Source organism: Arabidopsis lyrata (assembly GCF_000004255.2).
Source record: "Arabidopsis lyrata subsp. lyrata unplaced genomic scaffold ARALYscaffold_5, whole genome shotgun sequence".
NCBI lineage: Eukaryota > Viridiplantae > Streptophyta > Magnoliopsida > Brassicales > Brassicaceae > Arabidopsis > Arabidopsis lyrata.
This window is the reverse complement of record NW_003302551.1, coordinates 19,202,282-19,221,523: the sequence shown is the minus strand read 5'-3', so window position 1 is coordinate 19,221,523 and position 19,242 is coordinate 19,202,282. Positions and strand designations below refer to the sequence as shown.

General features: G+C 36.4%; 3 protein-coding genes across 3 annotated transcripts; 2 read left to right on the top strand and 1 right to left on the bottom strand.

Annotated features, from left to right (window-relative positions):
* The first annotated feature begins 4,290 nt into the window (after nt 1-4,290).
* Nucleotides 4,291-9,844, top strand: LOC9312559 (ABC transporter C family member 10). The gene is given in 12 exon segments (XM_021024820.1): nt 4,291-6,030; nt 6,033-6,505; nt 6,591-6,911; nt 6,987-7,073; nt 7,166-7,741; nt 7,824-7,988; nt 8,076-8,370; nt 8,452-8,666; nt 8,745-9,050; nt 9,141-9,204; nt 9,294-9,533; nt 9,615-9,844. Coding segments are annotated over 12 exon segments (4,359 nt in total). The 5' UTR covers nt 4,291-4,529; the 3' UTR covers nt 9,731-9,844.
* Nucleotides 9,845-11,948: 2,104 nt separating this feature from the next.
* Nucleotides 11,949-14,300, top strand: LOC110228196. The gene has a single exon (XM_021024842.1). It carries the CDS (start codon nt 12,134-12,136, stop codon nt 13,907-13,909), a length of 1,776 nt encoding a protein of 591 aa, XP_020880501.1. The 5' UTR covers nt 11,949-12,133; the 3' UTR covers nt 13,910-14,300.
* Nucleotides 14,301-15,020: 720 nt separating this feature from the next.
* On the bottom strand, nt 15,021-18,540 carry LOC9312558 (probable receptor-like protein kinase At2g42960). Its single transcript, XM_021024856.1, has 8 exons — nt 18,027-18,540; nt 16,886-17,593; nt 16,686-16,790; nt 16,447-16,569; nt 16,174-16,344; nt 15,963-16,092; nt 15,667-15,876; nt 15,021-15,535 (listed from the first exon to the last, which is right to left on the bottom strand). Exons 2-8 carry the CDS (start codon nt 17,554-17,556, stop codon nt 15,404-15,406), a joined length of 1,542 nt encoding a protein of 513 aa, XP_020880515.1. The 5' UTR covers nt 17,557-17,593; nt 18,027-18,540; the 3' UTR covers nt 15,021-15,403.
* Nucleotides 18,541-19,242: the final 702 nt, after the last annotated feature.

Below are 19,242 nucleotides of genomic sequence, written 5' to 3'. Positions count from 1 at the left end.
ATCTTTCAACAAAAATACCCAAAAGGCCTAAATATTAATAAACAACAATAAGCGAAAAAATATACAAAATTACAACAAAAAATCAAAGCCAAAAAATGGACCTGAAAATCCAAAAAGCAAAACTGAAATAAAGGAAGGATAAATTAATAAAGTCAAAAGTGACGTAGCAAATGACGCTGTAAAAGAAACAGCCAAATAAATTTTTAACTTTTTTTTTTCTTCAAGTAGTGGTAACCAGAAATTTGTCACTTTGCGTAGTCGACAGCAAAGTACACTTTCTTGGAAAAGCTCAAAGCCATCTCGTCCGCTGCTTTTTTTGTTTCCATTCTTGTCATAATAATGCAAATTGCAAATCGTTCAATTTATTTCTAACTGAAAATAAAAGTGCTAAAGGATTTGCTGATGTTTTCAAAACCATTATTCCATAATTATCTAACACTGTAACTATATATTTCGCCTCATATAATTTGGAGATTTGAATTAACGTGTTTATAAGATTCCGGTTTAAATTTGATCGGACCTTTAATTAGATCAAATGGTCAATAATACGTGCACATGCAAAGTTACAAAAATACAAATGATATCATTGAATATTTGACGAATTTTTGTCCTACGTTCCTAAGATCTATCCTCTCATCAGATTTCAGATTCTTGAACACGTACGTCAAAGTTTTCAGTCAAAGATAAATATATTATGTGGAGTTTACATGAGATATATATATATAAGAGACGGAGTGGAACTTGAATACAATCATGACGATATAAAAAGTTTCAAAAGCCAAAACGAACGACGTGAGCCATGACGATACTAACTAAACTATACACACGACACATATTATCCATAATAAATTAAACGGTACTGTAACCCACTGTAATTAAATTTAGAAGGAACATGGACTAGACATTTCTTCATATTTTAATTGAAATGAAGACCGTAAAATAAAGTAAAAAGTTTTGTCCAAAAATGTAAATAAAAGTAGAAGCTAAGTGAGTTCTAAAGGTAAACAATTTCTTAAACATTGCACGATAACTCTCTTGGTTACTTTAGGTTGAGCAGGTGATTCAGTAATTTATTACTTCTTTTCATGAAATTCATATGACTCATAAGGAGGATTAATGTCTGGCTTATTGAGTTTTTTTTTTTTATTTGTTCACGTGATGTGAGCCTCTAAATTTTGTTTTTTCTAAAGTATGTTTCGTCCATTCTAAGATCTCACAGGTTTAAATAATATTCAAAGTTCTAATGAACTGGCCAATGGAATTATATGATTTATACATGGAGTTTTTTGTTTTAATGGAGTGCTATATATATTTTTAAAATTAAACAAACGGTAATAATAAGTTGGAATCACACAAGCAAGTCGGTGATCTCATTTCTATGTTTTTTTCCTACCAAATCTAGAATATGATCTCTAGGTAGTCTTTCAAAAATAGTATTGGAATGCCACTATATGCCACATATAAAAATAAAATAAAAAAACATAACCAAACGCTGATTAACAACAACTGTGTGTAAAACACTTTTTCTCTATTTAAATTACTTTGGCCATTAATATTCAAAACTAAACACAAAAACAAACTAAAATCAAATTTAACACTTCACCTTGGACTTTGGCCCTCTGCGACCATACATTTATCATAACAAAAAGAGTACTGTTTTTTTTCCACTAAATTTAATCATTACTAGTCACCAACGCAGTCCCTGCGAAGACATCATAAAAAGAAGTCACCAACGAAAATCTATGGTTGGGAAAAAACGACGGAAAGTAGATTCTTTAAATTAATAAAATGGTCGGGAAAAAATATATTTTGTGAAGAAGTTTTATAGTTCGATTTGGATCCGACTTCTGTGGGAGTCACTGTCACACTGTCACGTGTTAGAATACGATGCTTACATATAATGCGATTGAGGTCCCAAGACAATCATATAACGCGAATCTGAATTTATATAAGTATATCCAATTAATTACATAATGTACTAGATTTTAACCTGTGGTGTACCGCGGGGCTATATTTTCTTAAAAAAATCAAAATGTAATTTGTTTGATAGATTATTTTGATTGTTAATTTTAGGATTTCACCCGTGGTATACGATCTTTTATAAATATCAACCCAAACCCGTCCCATCATATTATCCGTCCCGTGAAATTAAACATTATTTAGTTATTTTTCTTTTTAATAATACTTTTATTTAAAAGCTATATAATTCAAGTCAATTTAAAAATTTCTTTTAAATGGTTCCCATAAGATATATATACATATATATTAAATTTGTATAGAGTTGAAATAATATTAATATTACAAATTTTTTATATAATTTAAATATTATAAATATTTTTAAAAATATGTAATATATATTTTTTGTTATTGAATAAGAGGATATTATGTGTAAGAAATGTAGAAAATAAGAGTTTAATATTTTTATTATGGAGTCGCAAAAAAATCTTTTATTTCTATACATGTTATTCATTTATTAATAATAAAAGAAAACAAATCCTTTAAATTAGATATTAACTAAAATAAACGCACCATAATTACTTATTAAGTAACAACCAATAAATTTCACCAAAAAATAGGTAACAACCAATAAATTCTAAACGCAGTAATTAAAGAATGAGATATTAAAAAAAAAATATCAAATAAGATATAAGAATCTTAAAATAATTGAACATCTAAATAATTTAATTGTTAGTGTCGATTTTAATGCCTTCATTAATGTGGATTTTTTTTTTTACAGAGAAATATTTCCTAAATATTATCACATTAATGACTCAGAAAATTAAGGAAGATATGAATTTATGATTCTCGAAATCGTATTGGTAATATCTTTAAGTAATATTTTTCAAATTTAAATAATTAATGCCAATGGCATTCATCCGTAAATAAGGTCCAACTCCAGGATTTATTTGCTAAAAGTCATTCAAAAATGTATATATAGATTGTTGCTTTCTTACTTTATGCCTTCATTTTATATATAAATGCGAATTGAGATGCCAACAAGAACATATCGCCAATCATGTTAAAGAAAACAAAACATTTCGCCAATCTCTAATTTATTCACTTTACAGTAGAATAAAAGAATAACGATCTATATCCACATCATTTTTTATACTGAAGACTAAACCACCCACATTTTCAAATTCTCTGTGTTAAACTCCACAAACTAGTAAGCGTTAGATTTTGAACAGTTTTAGTTAAAATTTAAACTCTACTTTTAACTCAGTTTGGGATTATTTGAACTACCTCTCATTAAATATGAATTATCTTGTGAGCAAAGCTTAATTTTTTTTTTAAAAAATTTATATTTGTAAAAATGTATAGTCAAATACCAAAATAAAGCATTTAATAGTAACTGATGCAGATCATTTATTTATATATACATATTTTGGGTCATTTTATAATTACTTTTCTCATTTGTTATAATTTTTTTATATGACCATTTACTGTGAAAAATTGACCGGCCTAACAATTAACAGGCTAACAGCTGAGAGATATTATTCGAAATAGACGGGACAAAGGCAAATGAGTCATCTCTATATATTTTGCATCTCGTACTAAATGAAATGTAAAAAAGTAAAAGTCTTCAAATTTTGTTTTTGACGTAAAAGAGTTTTAAGTACATGGACAACCTACTCTATTAGATAATCACACATTCACGCTTAGCTTCTAAAGGGAAACAAAAGAAGACAAATACAACCAATATTATTCAGGAAAAAACAAAAAATAATCACATCATTCATGCTTCCACTAAAATAAATATTAATCTCTGTTTTATAGATATAACCCAATCATGTGTTGTTGTAAGACTTGTGCTCTTTGAGAGTAGACACTGTTTATTTGTCTTTTCTTTCTGTTTTGATAGAGAGACTATAGAGGAGTGTCAGAGTGTTAAGTGAAATCTATAAAATAATATTAATATTACTATATGGTAAAGTGATAAATCCTCCAAAAAAAAATTAGAGAAAACATCAAATCAACTAATGAAGAGTTTGATTGGTAACCAAAGTACAATTTTTTTAGCTGCTAGCTTTACCGGAATAATGCAAAACTGTATGTAAGAGCTGTACGAAAAAGCTGTACAAAAAAGCTGAGAATAAAACTTTTAGTAACGCTTTTGATAAAGTTTTTGTGATTGGTAAAAATAAAAGCTGTACAACTTGTAATACTTCACAAATCAAACCCGAAATAATTCTGGTTAAGAGAATCCAAATAAAACAATATTTTCCCTATATACATAAATTTGAGTTCTGCGGTATCCAAATTATTAATTAAATGCTTTAACCATAAAAAGCAGAGAAGTTGAGAGTAACCAAATTCTTCTTTTTCTTCTTCTTCTTCTTCTCTTTCTCTCGAATCGATCTTTCGTTTCCCGCTTTTGCATATATTTTTTTCAGTCTATTTTTTTCCCTTCTTCTTTCTTGTTTGCATGCCCGAAAATTTAGACGAGAAAATAGGAGAAGTGAGTACCAAAATTTTCCTGAAAATTTGTTTTTTTTTTCTCTCAAGGAGAAGAGAAACCAGAAAAAATAATGATAGAAAATTTTTGGACTTGGTTCTGCGGGAATCACCACACATCAAACTGCACTCTTGGATTTCTGCAGATATGTTTCGGTATCACACTCTCATTCCTAACTCTCTGTATTTGCTTCTTTCACAAGGAATCTCCCAAAAGGATTCATCGATTCTTTTGTCTGCGAATAGTGTCTGCTGTGTTCAACGGAATCATCGGATCTCTAGATTTGGTTTTAGGGATTTGGGTTTTACGAGAGCACTCCAATAAGCCCTTAATCCTCTGGCTTGTGATTCTGATTCAAGGGTTTACATGGCTCTTGATTAACTTAGTTATTTGCATTAGAGGAGCAAGAATTCGAAAATCATCGTTGAGATTGTTATCTATCTTCTCCTTCTTTTATGGTCTGGTCTCAAGTTGTTTATCTGTGAACAATGCTGTTTTTGGAGAAGAATTAGCAGTTAGGACGATTCTTGATGTTTTGTTACTGCCTGGGTCAGTTTTATTACTCTTAAGTGCTTATAAAGGCTATCGATTTGATGAATCTGGTGAGAGTGGTTTGAATGAGCCTCTTAATGTTGGTGATTCAAGTGGGAACAACGAAAAAGCCGATTCTGATAATCGGGTTAGCCAGTTTGCTGTAGCTGGGTTGTTCAGTAAGTTATCATTCTGGTGGTTGAATTCTTTGATAAAGAGAGGAAATGTGAAAGACTTGGAGGAAGAAGATATACCCGAGCTTCGCGAGGAAGAGCGTGCAGAGACGTGTTATTCCTTGTTCAAGGAGAATCTCAATGAGCAGAAGAGAAGATTAGGGAGTTCTTGTCAGCCTTCGATCTTGAAAGTGACTGTTCTTTGTGTGTGGAGAGATCTTTTGACCTCTGGTTGCTTTGCTTTTCTGAAGATCGTTGCTGTTTCAGCTGGTCCTTTGCTTCTGAATGCTTTCATTTTGGTTGCTGAAGGCAATGAAAGCTTTAGATATGAAGGGCTTGTGTTGGCTGTGTTGCTGTTCTTCTCAAAGATGATAGAGTCTTTGTCTCAGAGACAATGGTACTTCAGATGTAGAATTGTCGGTTTACGCGTGAGGTCTCTACTAACTGCAGCTATAAACAAGAAACAACTGAGATTGAATAACTCTTCAAGATTGATCCATTCAGGCAGCGAGATTATGAACTACGCGACTGTTGACGCTTACAGAATTGGGGAGTTTCCATACTGGTTTCACCAGCTTTGGACAACAAGCTTTCAGCTACTAATCGCGCTTGGGATTCTCTTTCATTCTGTGGGAGTTGCTACGTTTTCAGCTCTAGCTGTGATAATACTTACTGTTCTATGCAATGCTCCTATCGCGAAACTTCAGAACAAGTTCCAAAGCGAACTCATGACCTCTCAAGACGAGCGGCTTAAGGCCTGCAATGAGTCTCTTGTCAACATGAAGGTCTTGAAGCTCTATGCGTGGGAATCACATTTCAAGAAGGTTATCGAGAAGCTACGGAACATAGAGTTGAAATCTTTGAAGGCGGTTCAATGAGAAAGGCTTACAATGCGGTTCTGTTTTGGTCATCACCGGTGTTTGTCTCTGCTGCAACTTTTGCCACATGTTATTTCCTAGGCATTCCATTGAGAGCAAGTAATGTTTTCACTTTTGTGGCAACACTACGTCTGGTCCAAGATCCAGTAAGAATGATCCCTGATGTTATCGGAGTGACAATTCAGGCTAAAGTTGCCTTCAGTCGTATTGCAACATTTTTAGAAGCTCCTGAGCTTCAAGGTGGGGAGAGGCGGAGAAAACAGAGATCCGAAGGCGATCAGAACGCGATTGTTATTAAATCTGCGAGCTTTTCTTGGGAGGAGAAAGGTTTAACAAAACCAAACTTGAGAAATGTGAGTCTTGAGGTTAAGTTTGGTGAGAAAGTGGCTGTTTGTGGTGAAGTTGGCTCTGGCAAGTCAACACTATTAGCTGCTATTCTCGGTGAAACTCCATGTGTCTCAGGAACAGTAAGTCCTCTTAGCTTTAGATATTAACAACTTCATATATTCAAAAATTATGTTTCTGATCATCTTGATTTGAATTATCCAACAGATCGATTTTTATGGTACCATCGCCTATGTATCCCAAACAGCATGGATCCAAACAGGGACAATAAGAGATAACATACTATTTGGAGGTGTGATAGATGAACAACGTTACCGTGAGACAATTCAAAAGTCTAGCCTAGACAAATATCTTGAGATCTTGCCTGATGGAGACCAGACTGAGATTGGTGAAAGAGGTGTGAATCTTAGTGGAGGACAGAAACAGAGGATTCAACTCGCTCGTGCGCTATACCAAGATGCAGATATTTATCTCCTTGATGATCCATTCAGTGCTGTTGATGCACACACTGCTTCTAGTTTGTTCCAAGTAAGTACATACTAAAGCAGAAACCTCACATTGTCATTTTCTTGGAAATGTTGAAACTAATGTGCATGAATTCAGGAATACGTTATGGACGCTCTCGCGGGAAAAGCTGTGTTGTTGGTTACACATCAAGTGGATTTCTTGCCTGCTTTTGATTCTGTTTTGGTAATTTGATCTTGAAATCAGAATTGATTCTCTTCGTTTTATGTTTCTTGATCAGTTTTTGTCTTGGTTGCTTACAGTACTTGTTTCTCTAGTTGATGTCAGATGGAGAAATCACTGAAGCCGATACATATCAAGAACTCCTAGCTAGAAGCAGAGACTTTCAAGATCTCGTGAACGCTCACAGAGAAACCGCTGGATCAGAAAGAGTGTTTGCGGTAGACAACCCCAGCAAACCGGTCAAGGAAATCAACAGAGTCCTTTCGTCCCAATCCAAGGTCTTGAAACCGAGTCGTTTGATCAAACAGGAAGAGCGAGAAAAGGGAGACACGGGGTTGAGACCGTACATACAGTACATGAATCAGAACAAAGGTTACATATTCTTCTTCATCGCGAGCTTAGCTCAGGTCATGTTTGCAATTGGACAGATTCTTCAGAACTCTTGGATGGCTGCAAACGTAGATAACCCTCAAGTTAGCACTTTGAAGTTGATCTTGGTCTACTTATTGATTGGGTTGTCCTCAGTTCTCTGCTTGATGGTTAGATCTGTCTGTGTCGTGATTATGTGCATGAAGTCATCAGCTTCATTGTTTTCTCAGCTTCTTAACTCTCTTTTTAGAGCGCCTATGTCATTTTATGACTCCACACCTCTTGGAAGGATTCTTAGCAGGGTAAATGCTGATGAACTTGATGAATGTTTATTATGTTTATTGTCTTGTTCAATCTTTAACTGTAATTTCTTTGGATTTACAGGTCTCATCTGACTTGAGCATTGTAGATCTTGACGTTCCTTTCGGTCTGATCTTTGTGGTGGCGTCTACGGTAAACACAGGTTGTAGTCTTGGAGTGTTAGCTATTGTTACTTGGCAAGTCTTGTTTGTATCTGTTCCCATGGTTTATCTAGCTTTTCGTTTACAGGTCAGATTCTTTTTCTTAATTTCCTCTTAATAGATCTTGTGTTCTATGTAGTAACCAAAGAGTAAGAGTTTCTGTTTTGTTTTACAGAAGTACTACTTCCAAACAGCGAAAGAGTTGATGCGGATCAATGGCACGACAAGATCTTATGTGGCGAATCATTTAGCAGAATCAGTAGCAGGAGCAATAACAATAAGAGCATTTGATGAAGAAGAGAGGTTTTTCAAGAAAAGTCTCACACTTATTGATACAAACGCCAGTCCTTTCTTCCATAGCTTTGCAGCTAACGAATGGCTGATCCAGCGGCTTGAAACCGTCAGCGCCATTGTTCTTGCCTCCACTGCTTTCTGCATGGTTTTGCTTCCTACAGGAACATTTAGCTCTGGTGAGTCATCACCAAAAATACAAGTTCCTTGAGATGTGATTCACCGTTTTGCTTATTAATGGTGTTTGTTTCTTGTGTCAGGGTTCATCGGTATGGCTCTATCTTACGGTTTATCATTAAACCTGGGACTTGTTTACTCCGTACAGAACCAATGCTACTTAGCTAACTGGATCATTTCGGTTGAAAGACTTAATCAGTACACACATTTAACACCTGAGGCTCCTGAAGTAATAGAAGAGACCCGACCACCGGTTAATTGGCCGGTTACAGGCCGTGTCGAAATCTCTGATTTGCAGGTAAGTTTGATTGAGACATTTTCACTCCCTAGTTTAAAAAAAGAGAGTTTCTTAATCTTATAATGTTCATATATCCAGATAAGATACAGAAGAGAATCCCCATTGGTTCTAAAAGGAATCAGCTGCACATTTGAAGGAGGAAACAAGATTGGAATTGTTGGCCGGACCGGTAGTGGAAAGACAACTCTGATCAGTGCTTTGTTCAGACTTGTTGAGCCTGTTGGAGGAAAGATTGTCGTTGACGGTGTTGACATCTCCAAGATTGGAGTTCATGATCTGAGATCAAGGTTTGGGATTATACCTCAGGATCCAACTCTGTTCAATGGAACAGTGAGATTTAATCTGGATCCTTTGTGTCAGCATTCAGATGCTGAGATTTGGGAGGTACGTTTAACTAAAAAACACATTTGAAAAAAACTATGAATCTGATAAAGAAGTTGAGATTAAACAAAAAGCCATTTTTTTTAAATGCAGGTTCTTGGAAAGTGTCAACTAAAAGAAGTGGTTCAAGAAAAAGAGAACGGTTTAGATTCATTAGGTAAAAAAATCTTAGTTTCTTAAAAAGAGAGAGATTTCTGGAAATTCAGATTTTTTTGTGGCTTAAAGTTGTGTTATGTTTTTGTTTAGTTGTGGAGGATGGATCAAATTGGAGCATGGGACAGAGACAGTTGTTCTGTTTAGGCAGAGCAGTTTTGAGAAGAAGCAGAGTATTAGTACTCGACGAAGCAACCGCATCGATAGATAATGCAACAGATTTGATACTTCAGAAAACAATCCGGCGTGAATTTGCAGATTGCACCGTCATAACCGTGGCTCACCGTATCCCTACCGTTATGGATTGTACAATGGTTCTCTCCATCAGCGACGGTGAGTGTTGTTGCAAGCATCATCTTGATCTTTTTTTCTCCTCCGAAATTAGATATTTGATGGGTTTTGGTTACATTTTAGGACGAATTGTGGAGTATGATGAGCCAATGAAGTTGATGAAGGATGAAAACTCTTTGTTCGGAAAGCTTGTGAAAGAGTATTGGTCTCATTACAACTCTGCTGACTCACGTTGCTGATGATAAAACGAAAATGTAACAATATTTTTTAAAAAAAAAAACTGTAATTGTTTGGTAGATACACTTTCGAATTAAATAAAATATATGATAACAGAATATAAAGTGCTAGCTGTACAAAACCTTCAACCAAATTAAACCAAATCCAAGCATTTTTTTCCAGGACGATGTGATCTATGAAAGAAGCTACAAAAACAGCAGTAGTAATAAAAACAAATTCGTATATTCTGTCTACTTCAAGAACACAGAATAGTATATGTTTTTTGGAAAGAGTTGTTTCGCGACTGTTGACTTTTGGGAGCATGAGCTGGCTCTAATTAGGTTTCTATAATCTAAATTTAATAAGTGTACTATACTATATTTGCTTGTAACGTGGACAGCCTGGAGACCTTAATTTAATGATAAATTTTGTTCCAAGTTGGCCAAAACAATGCATAAGAAATGAATCTTTGGGCTGGGTCAATATAATGTTGTATATAAGTTGTAAGTTGGTCTTTGTTTATTATAGAAACATGATGCTATGTTGTTTAATCTATTTTTCACATACATACATTAATGCTAGATCCACAATAATGAAGATACATTTTTTTTTTTTTGGTAGGAACAATAATGAAGATACATGGAGGGGATAAGACAAATTTTTTTTCTTTTCTTTGGTGTAAATGTTAAGGGGATAAGACAAATTTTTAGACAGACAAGACACAATCATCAAAAGTCAAAAACCAAAATAGTAAAAGGAAATGGGTGATGAAGAAGAAGGGCCGAGATGCATTGTTTCTGATCCAGCTCACCCGCACAATGTCTCCCGTCGAGACAATTACAAGGTTAAGCACAACTGCTTTTCGTGCGGGAAAAACGATGTTTCTTGGGAGTTACGTGGAATCACTGAGAATTTCCATTACTACTGCACCATATGCGACATAGAGTTCCACGGGAGATGTCTTCAGATTCCAAGTAAGATGATTCACCCTTATCATCCTCAACATCCACTCACTTTCACCTTTGTAAACTATGAAACCAAGATCATAGTGGACGTCAACTACGGTGACTTCCTTAGTTTTCTATGCCGTTCGGGATTGAACATGCCTGAATACCTCCAAACTATTGGGTCCAAATCCAATATCATATTCGATAAATGCACTTTGTGTGGGAATGATCTCAGCGAATGGTTCTATCGTTGTTCGGTATGCAACTTTTCCTTGGATTTCCGTTGTACCAGAAAATTTCCACCTCTTACAATTCAAAATCCAAGAAGCCATCACCATTCACTCGCCTTGTTCCGTCGACCACTCTCATTTCCATGTGATGCTTGTGGGTTGATCAACTTTTTGGACCCAACTTATGCTTGTTACCAATGTGATTACATGGTTCACAAGAGTTGTGTTGATTTACCACGCGTCATAAAGATCACGCGTCACCCTCATCGACTTTCTCACACTCCTCACCTTCCAACCAAAGTTTCGTTATGCAGGGTTTGCTACAAGCATGTTGACATCAAGTATGGTCAATATTCTTGCAATCACGAGGATTGCTCTTATGTAGTCCATTCAAAATGTGCAACGCATAGAAAAATATGGAACGGGGGAGAACTCGAATGGGCACCGGAAGAACCGGATGAAACTGAAGATATCGCCCCATTCAAAAAAGTAGGTGATGGTTTGATAGAACATTTTTGTCATCATCGTCATTACCTAAAGCTTGAGAAATACGACCGTATACGAGACTCAGCAAAGCAATGTCAGGCATGCATGCGTCCTATCAGCTTCCATGATTTCTACAACTGCATGGAATGTGACTTCTTTCTCCACGAAGTATGCGCCAATCTCCCACGGAAACTAGAGCATGCTTTGCATCATCACCCTCTTTTCATAGACCCGTATCCTCTATACGATCACGACTGCGGTAACTTAGCATGTTCTGTTTGTTTCCGGAAGTCGAGTGGTCTCATGTACAGATGCAGAGAAGACGAATGTGTAGGTTACGAGCAGTTTCAGCTAGATCTTAACTGTGTTTTAGTCCCTGAGTATTTCTGATATAGTATTACACGTGTGGGTTGGCACGTGCGGATTCAAGTGGCAAAATAAGAAGAGTCTGGAATCAACGCGTGGCAGGTGGTGATTGGCAGATCGATCGATGGCCGTTAGAGACTATATGAGCACTGTTTAGCTCATCGTTTTCAATAATAAAAACAATTTGGTGATTTCGTTCGAAATCATTTGGTAAACTTGTATGGCTAAGGTTTCTCTCTTCTCGAGAGCTAGCATTTGGATCGTTGGGTGTTTTATGAACCTCGATCGATTGTTTCGGAGTTACAAATGGTGAATCGGAACTTTGATTCTCTGTTATTGATTGGAATCGTGGTTTGACTGTATCAAAGGTATCAGAGCCTTACGATTCTCGGAATCAATGGAGGAAACAAGAGCTTTGACGAAGATGGAAGAAACTGTCGTTCGTGAAGCGGCGGAGACGTTGGGTTTGCGAATAAAAAAGCTTCATCGGAGAATTTCATGGGAAGAGTTTAACGAGAGATGGTTCAAGGGACTTTGTATGTTCTGCGATGAACCGGAGACTCCGGATCACCATCTGCATCACAAGAATTCAGGAATTTTGATGATAGATTGTGATGACGATCAAATGTCTCATGACAAAGAATTGGTTGAAACTGAGGTTGCCACAGAATCGAGTGAAACTGAGCAAGGAACAGTGAATCATGGGGCAACTGCAGACATGAATTTGGCACTCTTGGAGGAAGAATCGATTCCACAATTTCAGGTACCAATTGCTAATTCTGAGATTTTGAAGAGTGGTGAACTTAGGGAAGTAAAGTTGGAAACACTAGAAGTTGTGGCGATGAACAAGAATCTGGTGCAAGATGGATTTCAAGAGAACGTTAACAAGAGATTTGATGTTGATGGTAATGTTGAGAAGAGTCAAAAATTTGTAAGTATCACAACAAATTACTCTGCACACCAGGTGTTCGGTAAAATGTCTCAATATAAAGAAAAGCTGGGAACAAAGAAGAAAACAAAAGGGTTTAAATCTTGGATGTTCAAATACAAATCTGCTAAAGGAAACATAAGGAAACGAGACAATCAAGGATGGCAAAATTTGAGAAAGAAAATGCTTTCAAAGACTTGGTGGTTTAAGCTCCAAAAACATGTTATGAAAGAAGATGTCCAGCAGATCCTATTGGCTTCTCTACATATGAGTGCTATTGAAACAGGATATGCTATAGGCGAATATGGTGAGATGTTCACATTGGCGAGGGCTATTAGCATGAGAAGTATGCTTGGTTTAATGTTTGAGATAAAAGTGAGTGATGGACGTCATGGTCAACAAGCTGTGTATGAACTGATTGTAATGGTGTATGAGCTGTTGTTGCAAACCAGTTTGGTTATTCAGCAGGTGATGAGAAACATAAAGATCAAGTTTTCCAAGCGGTGGTGGTTCAAGTACAAATCTGTGAAAGAAGGTATGAAGAGACTACACATTGAGTTGAGTTATAAGTGCAAGTTGGAATTTGAAGATTGGTTTAAAATTTGGAACAGCAGAGATTGGCTTAAGTACAAGACTATGCCACTTCAAGTAATTTTAAATATGTTGTTTGTGAGGATCAGACATGAATCACAGAAGATTTTAAGCATAGTGAAGCTGCTGTTCCAAAACAGTTTGGTGCATCACCAACAAACGGTGAATGCAGATGATGAAAAGCATATAATGGTGTGTGTTGACAAGAGTGATGGTCAGTTGTTGTGGATGGCGTTCGTCAGAAAACCTGCAATAAGGGCTGTCCAGAGGATTTGGGAAAAAGAGACTCATGATGTTGATATTATTGATGCAAATTCTGTTCTACAAGAGGAGTTTGAGCAAGTCGTGAACCACACTCCATTTTCTGTGGTCAAGTTAGGAAGACTTAAGGATCCTGATGCGCTGCGATTACTTTTACATGGTGATGAGAGTTTCCAAATCAAGCACAAATGGCGATTTAAACTCTTGCCAGTGATCTTAGAGTGGGAGTTATATTCAGACCGTCTTGTGCTCGTCACTAACTATGCGCAACAACTTGACATCTCAAGACTGATGATTCTTATGAGTGTGGGATGGTTTACAAATCTGAGAAACCAACTGCTCTTTACAGCCTTGAATGGAGTATACATTAGATGTTTTATGCAAATCATATAGCTTTCTTCTCTACAAACCTTGAGGTCAAGGTTTCTTCAAAGGAGGGAGATTTGATATAGGAAAAGGGAGTGATATTATCATAAAGACACGTGTCGGTGGATGAGTGGAAACAAGAGCTGTGAGACGTGGCAAGAGTGGATTGGTTAGTGGATGTTTGGCTAGAGGAAGAATCGAGAAGCGGAGATATATAGAAGACTGAAGATCATTGTAAACATTAATCGAAAATCATTTGTAAAACTTGGAGATTCTGAAACTTGTATTGCTAGGTTTCTCTCATCTTGAGAGCTAGCGTTTGATCGTTTGGGTGTTTTATGAACATCGAAATGATTCTTTGGGTTACGGATTGTTAATCGGAGATTTGAATTCATTATCGGAGAAATTGTGAAGTTTACTTTATCAATTTCACACATAAAAGTCATGCAGAACATCCTGTATTCATCTCTCCATCCTATAGTGAAGAGACCGAAGTTCCATGCCAGGGTTGCAAGAAGAGGTTTTATAATTATCATCTACAATGTAGTTTATGCGAATTCGTTTTATGTTACGAATGCGCCACGATTCCAAATGAGATACACTACAAATTCGATGAGCATCCTCTCTCTCTTTCTTATGGAGAAAGTGGCGTGGATGTCATGTACTGGTGCGAAGTATGCGAGAAAAGATTAGATCCAACGGAATGGTTGTACATAAACAAAGAACGTTGCACCACAATCCACCATAAATGTTTATTTGGAGATTCTGGTTATATGAAGCCTGGTCACATATTCGATTACTGCGATAATAAGGTGGAAGTTGTTGGCAATGGTAGTAGCTCTCGTCCCGTATGTCTTACATGTCACTACCATTGCCCACATCACGTATGCTTCAAAGTGTGTATGCTTGATGGGACTGAAATTTATTTTTGCTCTTTTTCTTGTATAAGATTATGAACTTTTCTATCTGTAATATTATTGGTCAGTTTTCTCTTATTGTGGCTACGAGAGATGTTGAATTTGAAGCTGAGAAGTTCTGTTTGTTTTTCATTTGTGTATTCAGATCGCACATATTGAAGACTAGAGTTCTTTTGAATTCGATATATTTCTTATTTCTCTAATTTTGGGTGGGACTGTTCTTACTTGAAATATGTCACACAACTTGATTATATATACAGGTCTCAATCAAGAGAGAGGGTGACAAATGAATTCAATTCTTAGTACAACAACAAATCAGCTATGGCTAATGTTTCACATCCTAAAAGCCAAGACATAGAAGAACCCAGAATTACAAATATCAAGAGAGACAAAAGGCTTCTCAACCATAAAAATATTGGCCCCTTTGCATCATTAGTTACTTGGCGGATGTTAGAAATAACTGGAACAGCTCTTTTGATCTTCTTTTACCGGATTTGTTTTGTTTCTCCACAGCACGGAGAAACTCATTCGTCATCGATTAGTAGAGCATTTGAGGGTGTGAAGTTACTTAGCTGAGTTTTTCACTGGGTCTGCGACATATTTCCTATACATGAGTCTTTTCAGGTTTTGTAGTGTGGTTTTCTGAGTCACCAGGCCGTTTGCTTGTGTCAGCTGATTCCTCAGTGGTCTCGACAATCTCCATACTCGCTGTTCTACTCCTTCTATTCCTCCGCTCCTGCGGAAAAAAAGATACTAGTTTGTTGACATATGTACAACACACATAACAATTCCTGTAGAATTCGACCATCATTTGTTATAGTATATGATAAAGTGTTCAATATATCCAGAGAATTCATATATATTTACCTCACGAAAAGGGTGTTCATCGGATTCAAGCATCCGCACAACCTGGCTCATTTTAGGCCGTTTCTGTGCTTCAGGATCCACACATTTCAGGGCAACAAGAAGTGCACGTTTCAGAGCACGTGTAGCGGGTGGAGGCTCAATCCTTGAATCAACAACTTCTTCAGCTCTTCTTGTTCCAACCATCATCTTTAGCCATTCAACCAGATTCACCTGCCAACAAGAACACATGTTTTAACACCAAATTAACAGATTCATAACTCCTGGATACATTGACAAAGCAGACATATTTAGGCTACCTCATTAGTTGGACGCTCATAGTCAACTGGATCTCTTCCAGTTATAGTCTCTAGCAGCAGGACACCAAAGCTATAAATGTCACTCTTCTCATTCAATAGACCTGTATTAGCATATTCGGGTGCGACATACCTAATGCATATACAAATGACCGTTAATACGATGTATACGAAAACCCATCATCACCAAAGAGGGTACAAATTTTAGACTTACCCAAAGGTGCCCATGACTCTGGTCGTGATGTGACTCTCACCCGAGTCTAAGAGCTTGGCTAACCCAAAATCGGAAAGCTTTGCATTGAAGTCGTCATCAATCAGGATATTGCTTGCTTTTATGTCTCTGTGGACTACTTTTGGTTCTATTGCTTCATGCAAATAAGCAAGCCTGTAAAATTGTAGTGCAGAGCATGTCATTATCCCCTTAAAGAGTTGTTTTTGAAATTTCAAGTAAAAGGTCTAACCACAGTCGACATATTAAACAACTTACGCTTGCGCAGTACCGACAAGGATCTTCATGCGAGCCTCCCAAGTGAGAGTGCTATGTTTCCCCATGGTTCCATGTAGCCATTGTTCTAAGTTACCACTATTCACATACTCATAAACAAGCATCCTGCATTACATCCAAACAGAAATTGATTCATGGGACTAGTTTCTAATCGGTAGTACAATAGGAGATTACTGATGAGACTAGCACATTCAGACTGATAAGAGGCAAGTGAGACTCACCTATTAACACCCTCTATGCAATATCCTAGAAGCCTTACAAGATTCTTGTGCCGTACATGACCAATAGCTTCAACTTCAACCCGGAATTCCTTCTCAGCCTGTCCCCTAGAGACAAAATTGTGTTAGGATTACTAATCAAGTAAAAAAGAAAACAAGCACAGGGTTTACCAACATTTGATAAATCCCAAACAAAAACTTACAGATTGTTAAGAAGCTTCTTTACAGCAACATCGTTACCGTTGATGAGTCTACCCTTATAAACTACTCCATAACCACCCTCGCCGATTACATTTTCGGCAGCAAAACGGTTGGTGGCTAGCTGAAGATCCCTAAGAGTAAACCAGTGTCCCCAGCCAAGATGAGATATTTCTGGCAAACCAACCAAAGGAGATGCTGTTACAAGTCCGCCCTGCGATAGGGAAGCTTGCCTCCAAGCGGTTCCAAAGCTTCCATCTTCACCAGAGTGAGAACTACAAGCTCTCTCATGATGATGCACAGAGCTACATTGACTTATACTATCATTATCACTAGACTTCGTTCTTCCCAAGAAAGACATCATCTTTCCCGAGTTTCTGTCACTAGATTTATCAGCATTGGTGATACATAAATTCTCATTGTGATCTTGAAACCCAACTCTATCATCAACCCTGATATCTTTCGCCACACGTGGTATTTGACTGAAGGGTAACAGCTTGTGAGATGATCTCCGGGATTTACGGCGGAATGCAATCCATAGAGATAATATGCAGAGAACCAAAACTACAAATGTGCCAACTACTAAACAAATCAAAACCCACAGTTTCATACCCTTCAAACCTAAAAATGAGACCTTCTTCGACATGTCAGCACTCAAAGAACTCTCAGATGACATCTTTGGTTCCTTTTGCTCACAACTTCACAAACCCCACCTAGTAAACAAGAAAACGTAAAATTATTAACACCCCAAGAAGACCTAAGACATCTCTGACTTTCACAAATCTTAAAAGCAAAACAGGGATTGTGGGACAAATGGAAGAATCTCTAAAACTGGTAGGTAAAGCTGCCGACTCAGAAGTTTGAAAAACAAGTTCGACCAAAAATGCTGACACATAGAGAAACAGGATTCAAAAGAGCACGCGCAATTTCAGCAATTAATTGCGGCATTTCAACAAACAAGTTACGTGCATTAACTTGCCAACATTTGTCACCAAAACAAAAACTGAGGAAACCCGGCTCTTGAACTATTGGAAAGGAATCACTTACGATTGAAGCAAGAGACATTACACAGAAGAATCACATAATGCTACCGAAAGTAGAATTCTTGAAACAAAAAAAGTAGTTTTTTTAGTTCCATGAATTTACCTTAGAATGTGACTTAAGCTCTTGCCTTTTCGATTAATCTTCTGCTTAGAAGAGAAGAAAGCAAAGAGAAAGGTCCCCCTTTTCTTTGATTTTGAAGCAAACCAAAGAGAAAGTGAAATAAAGAAGAGAACGCAATTAGCATAGATATGCTTAGCGATGAATTGCAATTGAAGTTTCTCTCGACGAGCCCACCCAGAAAATTTAGGTAATTCCACAAGGAATCAGAAGAAAGATAGAAACTTTACTCAACTATATTGAAATAATGTATGTAAGGAAGGATTAAAGAGAGAGAGAGAGAGAGAGAGAGAGAGAGAGAGAGAGAGTTAGGGTTTGTGGGATTAGGAATTAGTGAGGAGTTAAAAGAGGGAAAAAAGTTGGGTGAGATTGTTGGTGAGAGTGTGTTCTAAAGCTGGAAAGAAAGCTTTGATTTGCAATTTGAGGAAACAAAATCAACAAAAAAGAAATACAGAAAGAGAGAGAGCAGTGAAGGGAAAGCAAAGATGGTGAACTTTGACAACTGTGGCGTTTATAGCTGGATCATGATTAATTAATAATATATAAGTTTTTTTTTTATTTCTTTTTTTGGACAACTAAAATTTATTTAATTTTTTTTTTTAAAAGTAAGAAGGTAGAAAATAAATTAAAATAGAGAAAAAAACGAAGTGGATAAAAGATGTACAAAAGAGGAAATTCTCAGATTCAGGCTTTGGATATTTAGGTCCTCCGTATCTTCTTACAATATGCTGAAGTAGAATGACTTCTTGTGTTTGACTTCAAGATTGAAACTAAATTGATTTTTTTTCTTACAAACTTACTTTATTGGAGTCTAATACGTTTTTATATTGTAATAAAGATATTGAGCCTGATTAGTAACAACTGTAGCTTTACATTTTTTGCTTTAGAAATATGATTGTAGGTTTATTTGCTGTGACTGTAGATTTTATTGATGTAGAATTTTGGCTGTAGAATTTAAAATTTTGGAAAGTTAAAAATTATGTGCTTTAGGAAAAAAGGTTTTCTACAGCCAAAAAAGTGAATTAAGGAAATATTTTGGCTGTGAGAAAAAAAATGAAAGTCAAAGCTTCTAAAGCTTGATTGGATGTATTTCAAATCTTTAGAAATTTTTTTGCTTTATAAAAACTGTAAAACACTTGCCAATCAGGCCCATTTTCTAGATTTTCTGTACTTGAGAGTTGAGACCCCAGTAAAAAAAAAA

Excerpts from the sequence above, each read along its gene's own strand:
- LOC9312558 (XM_021024856.1), bottom strand. The coding sequence starts at position 17,556 with ATGTCATCTGAGAGTTCTTTGAGTGCTGACATGTCGAAGAAGGTCTCA. Across the intron at positions 16,345-16,446 it reads CTTGTCGGTACTGCGCAAGC|GCTTGCTTATTTGCATGAAG; the intron begins GTAAGTTGTTTA and ends ACAATTTTACAG. Across the intron at positions 15,877-15,962 it reads ATGAGCGTCCAACTAATGAG|GTGAATCTGGTTGAATGGCT; the intron begins GTAGCCTAAATA and ends TCTTGTTGGCAG.
- LOC110228196 (XM_021024842.1), top strand. The coding sequence starts at position 12,134 with ATGGAGGAAACAAGAGCTTTGACGAAGATGGAAGAAACTGTCGTTCGT.